We start from the raw sequence: 16,660 nt of genomic DNA, 5'->3' as shown, positions 1-16,660 counted from the left end.
CCCTTGGCCATTGATGCAATGGTTAATATTTTTATTATTCAACGGTTAAAACCACATTATACTAAGGAACCCCTTTGAGGATAGGGTAACACAGGAACGCATGAGTATTAAGATGTACATAAATTTACTAGCACGGTATTTTTCTGTAGCTCCAGAAGTTAAATGACAGCAAGCTTAATGCAAAAAAGAGAGCTGGATAAAAAATCATAACCCAGAATATATAAAACAGTCAGCCAAGATGTGTTTCAGAGCATTTCAGGCTGAGCTGTAGGGCAAGATCGAGCTAGGTGACCTTGAAGGTCGGTAGTGGCATCTGCAAGGCATTTCTGTTTTCCAGATGCCTCCAAATCCAAGACGCAGGGCGCAACACGCAGATAATGTTAAGCATTTTTCTGAAAACAAATGCAAGCTAATTTTTTTGTCCTTAAAACTGATGTGTACTCAGATATCACCACCGTATGCAGAAAATCAAAGAGCTCTTTGGGCACAATTTCAAAACTCACAGTTTTTGCAATATGTACTAATGGGCTAACATTCTAGTCAGAGCTAACTTTTTCACAAGTCACACTAAATAAAAAGTGGTGGTTGGAAGGTGATAGTTTTATGACAGAACAAAATGGCCTTGTATGTGATCTCATACTTTCAAAGACCAATGCCCCTGAATGCACTTGAAAAGAAGTTGTTTCAGGATGAGTTGGTAGGTGAGTGAAGCAGCTTCACCTATCTGTATTTCTAATATTATCATTGCAGTGAATTTTGATTCGATTTTTATGTCACTTAGATATAGCTGTTGTGCACATAGAACTACTATTTCAGAAAACTTGGTTCCTGCATAATTTGCAACAAGCTCCAATACTGACTAAATAAACTGAGGGACAATACAATGGTCCTCATGCATGTGTGGGTTGAGTCGTAGGGACGTTAACCATATTAATTAACCTGGCTGTTTGCACATGTTATATTACGCAGTTTACTCTAGCTAAAACAAGGGGATTAAGGGTCTGCTCTTAAGAGCTTAGCTACTCCTCATTTCCCATGAAACGTCTTTCAAACCTATAAATGGTGTATTCTATGCGAAATTTTTTATAGAAATTGTTTAAAACAATCAGATAAATATGTTTTTTATTTATAAATTGTTTAAAACCTATAATTAATACTTAACCAATTATATGCTAATCATGTTTCTTGTTTTGCGTGTGGCCAATCAGCCAAAACCAACTGCCAAAAAACAGACCTAGCAATGATTTTATATTAATCAGATAGTCATTTTGGAAGAAAAATAGTAGGGCTGTTTGAATACCCAAGTGGGAATCTGCCGAAGCCAATAAACAAGACAAGCGGAACTCATCCAAGATCCAAACAAGGATTTTTTTCCCTTTCTTTGGATGTTAATTCTAGATTTGTTTATATCATCCCTTGGCCATTGATGCATTGGTTGATGATCTTGTTATTCCGTAATGGTTAAAACCATATTGTACAAGGAACTATTTTTAGAATAGAGTAATATAGAAACACAAGAGTATTAGATGTGCATAAACTTATTAGCATGACATTTTTCTGTTGCTCCACATGTTAAACGGCAGCAAGTTTGGCCTGCTGCCGCCTACCGCCAACGCGGCCCAAAGCATGTCGAGGAGCGCCAAATCCCCCCGTCGTCGTCGACATGCCACTGGCTGCCGCCGGCCGGCCCGGCGCACTTCCGCACCACCCCTACCCTTCAGGGTGGCGGCCACCGTCGAAAGAAGCCTCGCCGCCGCTGTCCTTGTAGCCGCTCGGATTGCCGGCGAGCCGCTCAGGCAGCGACAAGGTGGAGGGAGGCAGCTAGGCAGTGTAGTGGCCGGCGGACTTGGTCGCCTGCCCGAGTCGCCCTGGGCTCAGGCGATACAGGCAAGCCCTCAGATTGTTGGTGGCGAATTTGAGATAGCTTGGTGCAAGAGAGAGCTAGATGAACAGTCATAACCAAGAATAAACGCTTAGCCAAGATGTGTTTTAGAGCATTCCAGAGCTGAGCTGTAGAGCAAGATCAAGCTAGGTGACCTTGAAGGCAGGTAATTGCATCTGCAAAACATTTTTGTTTTCCCGATGCCTCCAAATCCAAGACGCAGGGCAACACACAGTTTTGTACTGTCCATGCTGTCCAACAATTTGCATCCATCCAGAAAGAGGGCACAGATATATATAAGCTGAGTCACACAAAACTGATATATATTGAACTTCAATATATTATGATTATCAGACCCGCTATACGTACGATCCAACTGTACTACTTACGTTCGACTGAAACACTATAATTGTTGATTAGTCAAAAGGGATCAAGTAAATGACACTCCAGCCGTTGATCAATTGTGTCGTACATAAGTCGGATGTATGAATCGTACGTATAGTAATTTTCTATTATTATATATTTTTCTACTACAGCTTAATGGTTAACAGTGAAACCAAGAGGATATCATTGTTCGATAAACCCTTATAGTTTGATGGATCTGGGCATCCTAATATTACTGAAGGACTGTATAAAGGTGGTGAAATTGTACTCGTTTTTCAGAAACCAAATCACAGTTAACCGGTTTAGTATCATGTTTTAGGAAGTTCATGTCCTGACATTAATTCCAGACTAATACCCATCAAGATTAGACATTAACACTTTACTGCTACTCTTTCCCTCCCTTGAGTACCTTCTCAAGTGTGATGCCATCTGACTTTTTGTGCCCTTCTCATCTGATTCTGCAATGCTGTTCAAGTATAGATTTCAACAGTCCCAAGTTTCTTTGACTGAATTTTGTCATCAGCACAATGATGTTCTAATTTTGACACATCTGTGATGTACTGATGGCCATCCTTTTTATATTGTGCAAGACTAGAGTGTAGCAAGTTTCTATTTATTTACTCTATATATTATAACAGCATAAATCAAAAAGGGTTTAACCTTTCTAGCCAAAAAAATATTAAAGCTTCCGGGGCCAACTCAATGAAATGAAATTTGAAACAATCCTTCAGTGGCATATTTCTTATGGTCTTCAATTATTTTTTTCTTCTGTTTCCTTTCCAACTCAGCATATTGGTTGGAATGGTTGTGGCTACGTACCAGTAGAAAAAATATTCGAGTAGTTGATATGTTAGTATAAATAGATCTGATTTATTGGATTAGAATAAATAAATAGTCTAGATTAATTTTACTACTAATATATAACACTATTTCAGATAGTGGTTTGAGAAACCATGAGCCATTTCTGTTTTCTCAAAAAAATGTCAGCATCCACGTGTGAAAATGCTAGCTATAAAGAATACGGCTGTACTTTTTTAAAAAATTTCAGTAACCATCTCTACTCATCCAAATTGATGTTCAAAAAGAGAAACACATATATGGGAAAATACTACGATCGTGTTCGGCAGTTGGGTTGTTAACCTGCGTAAAAAATATAGCAGCGGATTAGTGTATGATTAATTAAATATTAGCTCAAAAACTTGAAAAATAAACTGATTTGATTTTTTAAGAAAACTTTCCTATAGATTTAACGCACAATCTAGCAGTTCGAAAAATATACACACGCAAAATAATAGAATATGAGTTGAAAAAATGGGGTAAAGAACACGGCCTATGTTAACTTATAAAATAACCATCGGATTGCCTTTGAATCTAGCAGCTATCGTTGCATCGGATCTCCAGCGACCATGCATATTATGACTTTGAGCGATTCTCCTTATCCATAATTCCATGCACCACACCTTGCAACCCATTATCACCATGAGGGAATGTTAAGGCCCATGGGAACTTCATGCTGACTTTGCTACAGTACTCTTTTCTAAAGGCATCAATGCATCATGGCAGATTGGGGCCTTTAGGCAAGGCATATAAGTTATCTTGTTACCTTGTTTTTCGCACGTCCACTTCCAAACTGTTAAACGGTATATTTTTAAAAAAATTATAGGAAAGTTGTTTTAAAAATCAGATTAATTAAATTTTTAATTAATAATTAATTAATGATGTACTAATCTATTACTATGTTTTTCGCGCTAGCTCCCACAGACACACTAGCACTTAGCACAAATGATTCCCTGTGTAATGCTTGTCATCTGCCTCGTGCGATGAACATTTGAGCAGTGACTTAAACGTGACAATCAACTCAGTGATATTTTACTCAGATTTATTTTAGGGTACACCAAAACTATTTTGAACCATCCATCAAAGTTTGATCTAAGGAATAATATTCATCTCACCTCATAGGAGGTAAGATGACATTTATTGTCATTTAAGGTCAATTAATATGAATCACTATATCAGAATGTGGAAAGGATCAATTTTCCTTGTAGTAATATAAAAACAGTGTAATATTATTAAGTTATTCTATTATCAGATTAAAAGAGTGTGTTTTACTTTCATGTTTTAACTAAAATTTGATTACATATAGCAGTTTCAAACATGAAAATACAACCTTTTTTTCATGCTCAACAACCTTTACGTTGAATATCTCAAAGTTTCACCCAATGTGTTAAACTTTGACTATGCTAGCTTTGGTGCATATCTGGATGAACTTTTATGTGTTGGTAGGTATACAACACGGCTAAGTCTTTTTTTGGAAGGATAATTATGTGGATAATTAAATAACATTTCCCTCTGTCAATGGAAAGAGTAAATATTCTTTTACAATATCAATAATCAAGGTTGAGAATCTTTGATGACACTCTTGCCTCTAGAGAGGTAAGTTGCTAGAGAGGTAAGTTGGAGTACCGTAAAAGAGCTCATTTTACTTAGCACCGAGATGTGTCCGAAGCGTCTACACATTAAAAGAGCTTATTTTATTCAGTACTGAGACATGTCCTGAGCGTCTACACATGAACTTTAGTGTAATATGAAGGCAATCCAAGATGCAGTGATACACACATTTTGCTACTGTGCATGCTCACTAGCAATCAGCTATTGTATCCAGACAGAGAGGACTGGAGGAAATTTGGGGAACAAGAGCACTGGGTAGTTCCAAAAGGGGAATCTGATATATATTATATGGAGGAATTTTAAGGTACTTAAAAAATATCTCAAGATATCTTTTTTAAAAAAAATTGATGCCTTGGGGCACTAAATTTTTATACTAAAATATAGTACCGCAAAGTATTTGTTTATTGATGTTAAAAATAACTCATATGGTATTCTTTCAGCTTGCCTTCTCAGATCACTAGCCAATATATAAAACCGGGCTTCTCACAAACAGAACATTAGTAATGTGCTTGACACTATAACCAAGACATTCAATGATGATATACTTATAGGGCTCCTAAGCAAGAAGGCTGGGCATAAGTGATGATATTGTAAGCATCTTTCACAAACAAAATATTAGTGAAGCCAAAGCTTTTGAGGAACATTATATAAGCTTTTTGGCTGCCACTAAGATATGGATACCGTACTGATCGTCAGACTTGGGTGGGTAGAGTAGTTGAGAGATTGCCATTATTATTTTGACATTTTTAGATTAACGGGATATCGACTATCAAATATTTGAATGATAACATGTTGGATAGCATGAAAAGACAAGTGCCAATAAGCAAGGACATTTATTTAATAAGTATTTTTCCGTGTTTGCATTTCGAAAAGGATAAAAATCCAAACCTCCATAATGAAAGATATTGTGTTAAAGGTACTTAAGTATTGATAGAGGTACGTAAGTAGGACTGATAACGGATAATTTTACAAAAGGGCAAAAAGTCATTAAATTGGAAAGGTACTGCGTAGGCACGTGTAAATGATTTAGCAGGCACTGATGATTGTCAAGCAATGTTAGATGTCAGGTTGATGTTACAGAATCCAAAATTTGACAAATTTATATTTTTATAGAAAAGTGAGAAGAATATGCGCCATGAAATTTGGTAAACATTTCCCAAAATAACATGAACTTAGGTAAACATGTGGTGACTGATATTTGCGAAGTTTTTCTTTATTTGCATTGTAGTATTGAGATTTATAGTTTTTTTTCCAAGAACCAACTGTAATAATGAAATATTTTTCTTAGAAGATCGGTAGGTTGAAAGAATGAGACATCCCTAATGTTTGAATCCAAATGAGCATGACAACAGTGATGGTTGATTCTAAAAACAATTCCACAACTCCACATGCAAAGTTAGGTAGTGGATTCCATAGTTTGTAGCCAAGCTAGGACATTTATATCAGTGACCATGAACACACAAATTAATCACATTCATATGATGAACATTCTAATATTGCCATCTCCATTTTCCCAAAGACTCACATTCCTATATGCAGAGTTCACATGCACTTCTGATATCACATTAATTATGCAAATTAAGAATGTGTCTATTCATCTATGGCTATTGATAAATTAGAAGCTTCTCCCTCGTGTGAAATCTGAAGCCACTATGTGGGATCGAGCCCTTCCTTTTCGTGATAGGTATTTTCTTTTTGTTTTTCAATTTTATTTTACTTATTTTGCTCTTTTCTTAATGAAATGAAATGCAGGTTTTAGTTCTCTTGCGTTTTAGAGAAAAAAATGATGCATTAGTTACTCTCACTTCTCTTATTTTTTGTTTTACAGATGATCCAACTTGCATATAAAGTTTTGGCTACAAGTTGTATGCAGGGTTTTATATTTCAGATCCAAATTTCAGAAATTAATCGGTCCACACGATAGGTTATTATGTTGGCCAAAATATTCAAACAGATTTTAATTAAGCAAAATTTGTTCAAAGTTTAATTAAAACTTGCTCAAAATTCAACTTATTTCAGTCTGGAATTCCCCGAGTTTTTTCCTCACTTTCCAAAATTTTGCTTATATCTAAACTTCAATCCTGAAAGAAATGTATAAACCGTATATAGATCCACTGCCTGAGTGTACTTGTAGGAGGTTGCTTTCTCAGAAGTCTAAGCTGAGTTGCTAGTTGAGTGAAACTTATGTATATCTCTAATTCTATTTTATGAGCTAAAAGAGTCAGAAAGGAGGTCTGTAAAAAAGAGGAAGGGGCTGCTAGCTCAATATTTCATCCAAGTAACAAAATTTTTAAAATTACCTAGCACTTAGCACATATTACACCCTATAATGTTTGTCATCCCCATCCCAATAAAGGCTAAGGCAGTGACTTAACCATGACAATCACATCAGCCATATTTTACTCTGCAACAAGATGGTCATAAGGATGATAACTTGCAACTTCATGACATCTCCACTTTCCCGATGCCTCAAATTCCAAGAAGCAGGGCTACACAATCTGTGCTCACTAGAGATTGGCATGCTGATGGAGATCTTGGAAAAAAACAATAGAAACCGGTGCTTGGATATGGGGAATATGTGTTGTGTTCTTTCCTTGCCCTTCTCAGCCCACTAGCCAATCTATATAAGCTGGCTCACACTTCTTTGATGATCCAGTTAGGCTCACTGAACAACAAGGCCGGTTACAAAGTGATGATCCAATTTAAGGATCCGTTTGGTATAGCTTTTGATTGTGTGATTCTGATTCAGATTTTGATTGCGTGATTCTTATTCTGATTTTGATTGAATCACATACCGAAGAGAATCAAAGTCGGTTTAATTAATAAGCATTTGGCAGGAAACATTAGCTCTGGATCCTAACGGGGAGACTGCCGGTTTGATTAAGCAAGATATTTTGATTTATATAAACATCTTTAAGAAACCAAATCAGGGTTCAAAGAGTCATGGCCCATTGTGTCATTTTGCTGCAGTTGATGAAGAGGGCACGGAGAATTAGGGATGGCAATGGGTCGGGTTTAAAGCAGGTTTTATAAAAACCTACCCGTCACAAAACCCGTGACTAAGATAAACTCATACCCGTAAATCTTCATGGGTACAAAACTAAATCCATACCCATACCCGCCGTGTATCCGAAACCCAATAGGTATCCAGGGGTGAAATCATGTAAAACAAAAAATATCTTAATCAAGACATTTTCATGGGCATATTAAGCTTTTTAATGCAGGGAATAAGCAAATAAACATAGTCAATTGATTAATATAGCAACAAGAAAATCAAAAAGGTACAATATTAAGCAAGTAAAACTAAGCTCGATGAATTCTAACGTTCAGTTATCCAATCATATCGACATAAACGGTCAATCATGCATCAACGATATTCTCATGCTCTCAGCTTATAAAACTAAACAATAAGCATGCTTCATGTCGAATATTTCGAGGTGTCGCTAGATTTTTGGGGCTCCAATGGACACCTGCGGGTTAAATCTAAAACCGATACCCAACTCATAGCTTCACGGGTATCCATCTCCATAAACCCATGGGTACAAATCTTCACCCATACCTGTACCCGTTGGGGCCCAAACCCGTAGATCCAATTGCCATTCCTACGTAAAGTTGAACCCACCATTAATTATGTGGTTATTAATCTGTCCATCCTACAAGCGAGTGGTTATACCTACTGAAAAAGAACACGTGTCCCCAACTACTTCATTTTATATTTCATCACTGCATAAAAGGCAGAAAAATAATGGCAGTTCTTTGTTGTTACTACTTGCAATCCAGATCTCAAGAACCCTATCCTTTCTTTATTCAGCCACATGTCAACTGTGGTCATCTTTTTGTTGATTGGAGGAGAAAACAAAACAACATATTAACAAACAAAAGACAATTTATTAATAAAATTATTTTATATATATAATCAAAGACAGAAAAATAAACTATGATAAAAAACCCTAAAATCAACTCTAAATCAAAAATTAAAAATTTAAATTTAAATTTATAAACATAAGTAAAAACGAAAAAAAGAGACTTTTGATTTCCTCTTCACATACACTGTAAAGCAACCCATCCTGTTGAGGCCTGATGAAAAATCTAACCCTGAAATCCTCTCCGTAGATCACATCCCCGGCGCCGGCCGGCATGTTCGCCGGCGAGGGCCGGGGCGGCGCTGTCGCCATGATGGCGGTGTCCCTCGTCTTCCTGGGAACCTGGCCGGCCCTCCTGACTTTCCTGGAGCGTCGAGGCCGGCTGCCTCAGCACACCTACCTCGACTACTCTCTCGCAAACCTCCTTGCTGCTGCTGTGGTTTCCATGGCCTTTGGGCAGGCTGGAGGGAGCAGCCCAAGCTTCTTCACTCAGCTCACTCAGGCCAGTGCCTTTGCTGCTCTGTTTCAGGTTTCTAATTGGTTCAGTTTGGCTTACTCTGTTGTGATGCGCATTCGATCTATGAAATATGTTATCCGAATTTTAATTGGAATTATATTCAAATTAGTTTTCTATTAGACTCCCTTATATATATCTTTGGTAAGCTGCATGGGAAGGACGCGTGATGGTCGGTCCGGTGTATTCCCCTGTGCTGGATCAATCTTAGCCATCATGAATTTAGTGTGGTTTTCAAAAGAAGCTGTGGGTTATTGATTACTGAGAGTGATTTGAAAATGATGATTAGTTCGAGTTGGTAGCTGCAAATTCAAATTGAATTGCTTCAAGTTGACAGTTTTGACTTTGGAATTCAGTGTATGTTTGAACTCATGTCGCTGTGATTATTATTATCAAAACAGCTTATTAACAATTAACACATTATATAGATGTTCTTAGCGATCTAAAAGTAAATATCGTAAGATAAACTACGATGACAAAAACCCAAAAAACAACTCCAAAACTAAGTTTTAAAATTCAAATTTCCACTTAGCCTGTAAGCTGTTGGCAAAACGACGGGGGTGAGAGTGTTCAGCTTTTGTTTGGATAATCATCTTCAGTTCCCTCATTTTGCAGCTAATGATCAATGCAGGATAACTGGCCTTCAATCCTATTTGCGATGGCCGGTGGCGTTGCTCTCAGCATCGGAAATTTGATCTCGCAGTATGCATGGGCATTTGTCGGACTGTCTCTGACAAACATCATCTGCTCAAGTCTGGCTGTAGTTTTAGGTGCACCCAAACATTGCACAAAATTCTGAATGTTCTGTCAGTCCATCACTCCTGTTCCTGCACTTTGCTGATTTCATATTATGAATGAAATCTTTCAGGAACAACCATTAACTACTTCCTGGATGGCCGAATAAACAGGGCGGATATTCTTTTCCCGGGTGTCGCGTGCTTCCTCGTCGCCGTCTTCCTCGGCTCTGCTGTCCACACCTCCAATGCCAAGGATGAGGAGGAGAAGCTAAGCGTGTCAGGATTCAGGAATGTGTTTGAGAAACTACCGATCTGAATTTTCTTTGAGAGGGTCTTTCCTTTGATCTCAAGAAGTATGTAACCTGTTTGCAGGAAGAGTGAAGAAATAGAGCTCAGCTGTGATGTCTCTGACAAAGGTAGTATACTAGTATCACCACTGAAATTGGTATGATCACCAACTGAAATTTGCTACCAAATTCTTTTTCAGTGATGTTGCTGCCTGATCAAGAAGCGCTGAACGATTGCGACGGCGAAGATTGCGATACCGGCACCGCAGAGTTCATCATTCAGGTCGAGAAGAGGCGATCGATCAAGGTCAAGATCAGTGAATCATAGAAAAAAAGTTATCTTTTACCAAAAAAAAACTGAACTCAGATTCTCAGAAATTTCTGCATTGCTGAAGCTGCAGGTGCTCGGCTCCAGCAGGTCACTAGGACTGGGCCTGGTGGTCCTCGCCGGAGTCTGCTTCTCCCTCTTCTCGCCGGCGATCAACCTGGCCGTCAACGACCAGTGGCGCACGCTGGACGACGGCGTCCCGCACCTGACGGTCTGCACCGCCTTCTTCCACTTCTCCGTCTCCTGCTTCGCCGTCGGCGCCAGCATCAACGTCTGGCTCCTCCGCCGTCCACCGCCGCAGCATACGCCGGAGACTGGGACGGCAGGCAGTGGGCGCTGCTGGCGGGGCTACTGTGTGGGTTCGGCAATGGGCTCCAGTTCATGGGTGGGCAGTGTTGAAGTTTATTTCAGCTGTGGCCCCACGCGGACCAGTTATCTCGGAGCTTAATGGGAGGAAGATTTGGTCACGGCAAAGTTGTTGCAGATGCGAATAAGGTGGCTGATCAGGAGATCAGGTGACCGCGTCAGGCGTGTGTGCGTGTGTGAGAATTCAGAGATTCGCGGAACGTGGGATGGCACGTTTTAGCCTCGGATTCGTTTATTTTTGTGTTAAGTATAAGTAGGAGTTTAGCTTTACTTTGCACTTGCAAGTTTTTCAATTCAGTTGAATGAAAACCACCAGAAAATTGCCCCGCAATCTCTCGCATTTCTAGTTCTCCTCTGAAAATTTGCTGCTTGTTCTTTCTCTGAAGTTTTTCTTCTACGCGTGTTGCTTGCTGCTGCCGTGCCGGACGTGAGCAGTGTGCGAACAAGTTCTTCGTCCGTTGTCCATCGGTGTCTCCGCCAACAAGTGGTATCAGAGCACTCAGGTTGAGGGCTGATCTGACACCATGGCCTTGATTCCGTCGTCGCAAGATCCGGCGAGGGGAAGCTCGGGGAGTGCATTTCTCTACCCGCAACTCACGGTGACAAACTACACCAGCTGGGCGATTCGCGTACAGGCTATGATGGAGGACCAGGGCGTATGGGACGCCATCGAGCCGGCGGCCGGGGCGGTCGTCGATCAGAAGAGAGACAAGAAGGCAAAGTCTCATTTGCTGCAGTCGCTGCCGGAAGACTTGCTGATGCAAGTGGCGAAGAAGCGAACCGCAAAGGAGGTATGGGACTGCCTGAAGACAAGGTTCGTGGGTGCTGATCGCGTGCGTGAGGCGCGGTTGCAGACTCTGAAAGGCGAATTTGGCGCGATGGCGATGGAGCAGGGCGAGTCCCTGGACCAGTACGCTGGGCGGATCACCGCGATCAGTGTGCGCCACTCGGCGTTGGGTGCGACGCTGGGCGATGCTGCGATGGTGAAGAAATTGTTCGACACCGTGCCGGAAAAGTTCGTCAGCCTTGTCGCAGGTATCGAGCAATTCTATGATATTGAATCCATGCCATTTGAAGAAGCTGTAGGCCGACTCAAGGCCTACGAAGAGCGCGTTCGGAGGAAGAAGGGGGCTGCTGGCGGGGTCACCGCCGACGGCCAAGTGCTGCTCACTCAGGCTGAGTGGGAGGCACGTTTCAAGAAAGACGACGGGGGCTCCTCGTCGCCGCAGAAGGGCAAGACCTCCGGTGAGGGGGCAGGACGCGGCCAGGGCGGCCGTGGCCGAGGGAAAGGTCGCGGTGGAAGCGGACGTGGCGGCGCGCCGCGTGGCAACTCAAGTGGTGGCAATGGCGGCAGTGGCCGTGACAAAAGCCACATCAAGTGCTTCAATTGTGAAGAGTACGGGCACTATTCCAACCAATGCCCTCTCCCGAAGAAGAAGAAGGGAGAAGCCCACTTGGCGCAAGTTGAGGATGCCAACCCTGCACTCTTGCTCGCGGTGACGGTGGACGAGTCGGAGTGCGCGGTGAGTGGGTTGGTTGAACATGAGGAGCATGTTTGGCCGAGCCTGCTCATGGCAGAAGCCGGGGCGCAGGCGAGCGACGTCTGGTTCCTCGACAACGGGGCCAGCAACCACATGACCGGCGACTGGGACAAGTTCCGTGAGCTGGATGAATCGATCACCGGCCGGGTAAAATTCAGCGACGCATCCACGGTGCAGATCAAAGGGAAGGGCTCTATCTTGTTCTCATGCAGGAACGGAGATCAATGGCTGCTGCAGAACGTCTACTACATTCCCAGCTTGCAATGCAATATGGTGAGTTTGGGCCAGCTCACCGAGACTGGTCACCGGGTGGTCATGGACGATGACGTCCTTGAGGTGTTCGACAAGCATCCATGGCGGCTGGTGATGAAAGTCAGGCGCACGGGGAATCGCCTGTATCGGATCGAGCTAAAGCTGGCCCACCTAGTGTCCCTACTGTCCAGCCTTGACGACCCGGCGTGGTTGTGGCATGCACGGTTGGGGCATGTGAATTTTCAAGCTCTGAAGCTGCTGGCGGACAAGGAGATGGTCGGCGGCGTTCCGGTTATTTGTCACCCGAATCAACTTTGTCAGTCCTGCCTGATTGCAAAACAGGCCAGGGCATCATTCCCGGCGGTGGCGCACTTCAGGGCGGAGGAGCCGCTCGAACTGCTGCATATGGACCTGTGTGGTCCGATCACACCAAGCACCACAGCCGGTAATCGCTATTTCTTTTTAATTGTTGATGATCACACTCGGTGGATGTGGGTGTTCGTGATCAAGACGAAGGACCAGGTGGTAGAAGCCTTCACCAAGCTCAAGCCGATGGCTGAGAACAAATCCGGGCGACGCATCAAAACGCTGCGGTCTGACCGCGGCGGTGAATTCTTGTCAGAACTCTTTGCACAGTTGTGCGAGGAGGCAGGGATCGAGCGACATCTGACGGCGCCATATTCGCCCCAGCAAAACGGGGTGGTTGAGCGGCGAAATCGCACGGTGATGGCGATGGCGCGATCGTTGCTCAAGGGGATGTCAGTCCCGGGCAAGATGTGGGGGGAGGCGGTGCGACACGCCGTGTATCTCCTCAACAGGCTTCCGACAAAGTCGATGGGGCATCGAACCCCGTTCGAGGCGTGGACGGGGAAGAAGCCGCAGCTGGGACACCTACGCGTGTTCGGCTGTACGGCGCACGCGAAGATGACTGCACCGCACCTCAAGAAGCTCGATGACAGAAGTGCGCCCTATGTGTATCTCGGCGTAGAAGAAGGCAGCAAGGCACATCGCCTGTTCGACCCTCGTCGTGGACAAATTCATGTAAGTCGCGACGTTATTTTTGAAGAAAATGTGCCTTGGCAGTGGGCGGCTACTGCAGGAGAAGCAATCAGCGTCGAGTTCACGGAGGTCGAGGAAGCCGGAGTGCGTGTGCCTACCCAGACGTGGCCAACGTACACGATCCCGGCGGGGCAGACACCTCTGACGGCTACGGGTGGTGAAGCCACTCCGCCGACAACCCCAGGCAGCTCGGGATCGCATGCGCCTGGACCGTCCACACCTGGCTCGCCACCAATAAATAGCGCCGAGGTGGGGACGTCGCCGGACGGTGCAAGCAGCTCGGCAAGTACCGGTGGACCGGTGCGATTCAGGAGCATGGCTGAGATCATGCAGGTGGCTCCCCGAGTGGAACTAACTGAAGAAGACGACGATCTCGGTGCGCTGCTCGTGGAGACAGAGGAGCCGTCGGCATTCCGCGAGGCTGCTGGGCACCCAGCATGGCAAGATGCCATGAACAAAGAAATGGAGGCTATCCAGAAGAACAACACGTGGAGACTTGCTGCATTACCGCCCGGACACAAGGCGATCGGGCTAAAGTGGGTTTATAAACTCAAGAAGAACACTGCCGGAGAAATCATCAAACACAAAGCTCGTCTCGTGGCGAAGGGATATGTGCAGCGACAAGGAATTGATTTTGATGAGGTGTTCGCGCCGGTGGCGAGACTCGACACCGTGTGCGTCGTGCTTGCACTTGCTGCCGCTCGCCGGTGGCAGGTTCATCACCTCGACGTCAAGTCGGCGTTCCTCAATGGCGAACTTGAAGAGGAGGTATATGTTGCACAGCCGAAAGGATTTGTCCAGAAAGGGAAGGAGCATCTTGTGCTTCGATTGAGCAAGGCACTGTATGGTCTGCGACAGGCGCCGCGGGCGTGGAATACTCGCCTAGACAGAAGTCTGAAGGAACTGGGGTTTACGCGGTGCACACAGGAGCAGGCGGTGTACACGCGAGGAAAAGGACTCGGTAACATTATTGTGGGTGCCTATGTTGATGATCTTATAGTGACTGGTGAAGATCCTGCCCAGCTCGCGGTGTTCAAGCAACAAATGATGGGGGAGTTTGAAATGAGCGATCTCGGTCGACTCACGTATTATCTGGGAATAGAAGTGGAGCAGGGTGAAGGAGGTACTGTTCTGAAGCAAGCTGCATATGCCAGGAAGGTGCTGACACAGTTTGGCATGGCGGACTGCAACCCTACATCAATTCCAATTGACCCCAAGATACATTTGCACAAGGATGCAGATGGCCAAGAAGTGGATGCAACGGAGTATCGGCGTGTAATTGGCTGTCTCCGGTATTTGTTACACACAAGACCAGACCTGTCATACGCCATGGGGCTGGCAAGTAGATTCATGGAGCGACCCACGGTGATGCATTTTAAAGCAGTGAAGCAAATTCTGAGGTACCTGAAGGGCACCATTGATTGTGGTCTTGTGTATGCTGCGCGAGGTGATGAGCTTGAGATAGTAGGATACACAGATAGTGATCTTGCCGGCGATATGGACGACCGGCGCAGCACTGGTGGAATGGCGTTCTACATCAACCAAAGTTTGGTCGCATGGAGTTCACAGAAGCAGAAGACTGTGGCCTTATCGTCGTGCGAGGCCGAGTTCATGGCTGCCACGGCGGCAGCATGTCAGGCGCTCTGGTTAAGAGCTTTGCTAAGTGAAGTGGCGGGTGTGGAGGAGAAGACAGTTAAGTTGTTCGTCGACAACAAGTCTGCTATTGCATTGATGAAGAATCCAGTATTCCATGGAAGAAGCAAGCACATTGATACCCGCTATCATTTCATACGTGAGTGTGTTGATGGTGGGCAAATTACGGTTCAGTTTGTCCGGACTGAGGAGCAGCGGGCAGACGCATTAACAAAAGGGTTGCCGGCAGCAAGGCTGGCAACGGCACGACACCTGCTAGGTGTTCGATTCCTTGGGCCACGGCAGAATTAAGGGGGAGATTGTTGAAGTTTATTTCAGCTGTGGCCCCACGCGGACCAGTTATCTCGGAGCTTAATGGGAGGAAGATTTGGTCACGGCAAAGTTGTTGCAGATGCGAATAAGGTGGCTGATCAGGAGATCAGGTGACCGCGTCAGGCGTGTGTGCGTGTGTGAGAATTCAGAGATTCGCGGAACGTGGGATGGCACGTTTTAGCCTCGGATTCGTTTATTTTTGTGTTAAGTATAAGTAGGAGTTTAGCTTTACTTTGCACTTGCAAGTTTTTCAATTCAGTTGAATGAAAACCACCAGAAAATTGCCCCGCAATCTCTCGCATTTCTAGTTCTCCTCTGAAAATTTGCTGCTTGTTCTTTCTCTGAAGTTTTTCTTCTACGCGTGTTGCTTGCTGCTGCCATGCCGGATGTGAGCAGTGTGCGAACAAGTTCTTCGTCCGTTGTCCATCGGTGTCTCCGCCAACAGGCAGGCTGCTGGATATGCAGCTGCTGATGCTGTCCAGGTGATTTCTAGATTTTTTTTGTATTTTTTAAACATTTTTAATAAATAATTTTTCTACTAAATTTCGAGAGAGGTTATTACTAAACCTTAAGAGAAAATATCTTCACCGTATAAACATTTTGACCACACTAATATTGGTGGCATTGCAAAACAACACCGTTACTCAAGCTTATTGGCGTGACAGGCTTGTCGGATCAGGATCTTTTACAGTCGAAGGCACGGTGCCTTCGACTGCAGAGGATCCTGATCCAGGCTTGCCATGCCATTGTCAGTGGCGTGACGCTAAATAACTCTATGTGTAGCGTTGTCTTGACACACCAATATTAATGGCATGGACAAAAGGTTCATGGTGTGAGAATATTTTTCTTCAAGATTTAGTAATAAAATTATTTATTAAAAAGGTTTAAAAAATAAAAAAAATGATGTCTATCAGCACAAGCTTATGCATGTCATCTCTGAAGAACTGCTACCACATTTTGGAACATTGCATTTCAGCAGCAGGCAGTATGTATACAGCTCATGGTGTTCATCATTTCATTTCATTTTGTTGTGT

At 43.7% G+C, this 16,660-nt stretch overlaps 1 protein-coding gene across 1 annotated transcript; it reads left to right on the top strand.

The window, feature by feature from the left end:
* Window positions 1–9,713: 9,713 nt before the first annotated feature.
* On the top strand, window positions 9,714–10,891 carry LOC102709519 (probable ureide permease A3). The gene is made up of 5 exons (XM_040529864.1): window positions 9,714–9,861; window positions 9,960–10,120; window positions 10,205–10,244; window positions 10,316–10,422; window positions 10,517–10,891. Exons 1-5 carry the CDS (start codon window positions 9,717–9,719, stop codon window positions 10,889–10,891), a joined length of 828 nt encoding a protein of 275 aa, XP_040385798.1. The 5' UTR covers window positions 9,714–9,716.
* The last annotated feature ends 5,769 nt before the right edge of the window (window positions 10,892–16,660 follow it).

Source organism: Oryza brachyantha, chromosome 12, assembly GCF_000231095.2.
Source record: "Oryza brachyantha chromosome 12, ObraRS2, whole genome shotgun sequence".
In the NCBI taxonomy this organism is placed as follows: Eukaryota; Viridiplantae; Streptophyta; class Magnoliopsida; order Poales; family Poaceae; genus Oryza; species Oryza brachyantha.
The sequence above is the reverse complement of the archived record's forward strand: the minus strand, read 5'-3'. Positions and strand labels throughout refer to the sequence as shown.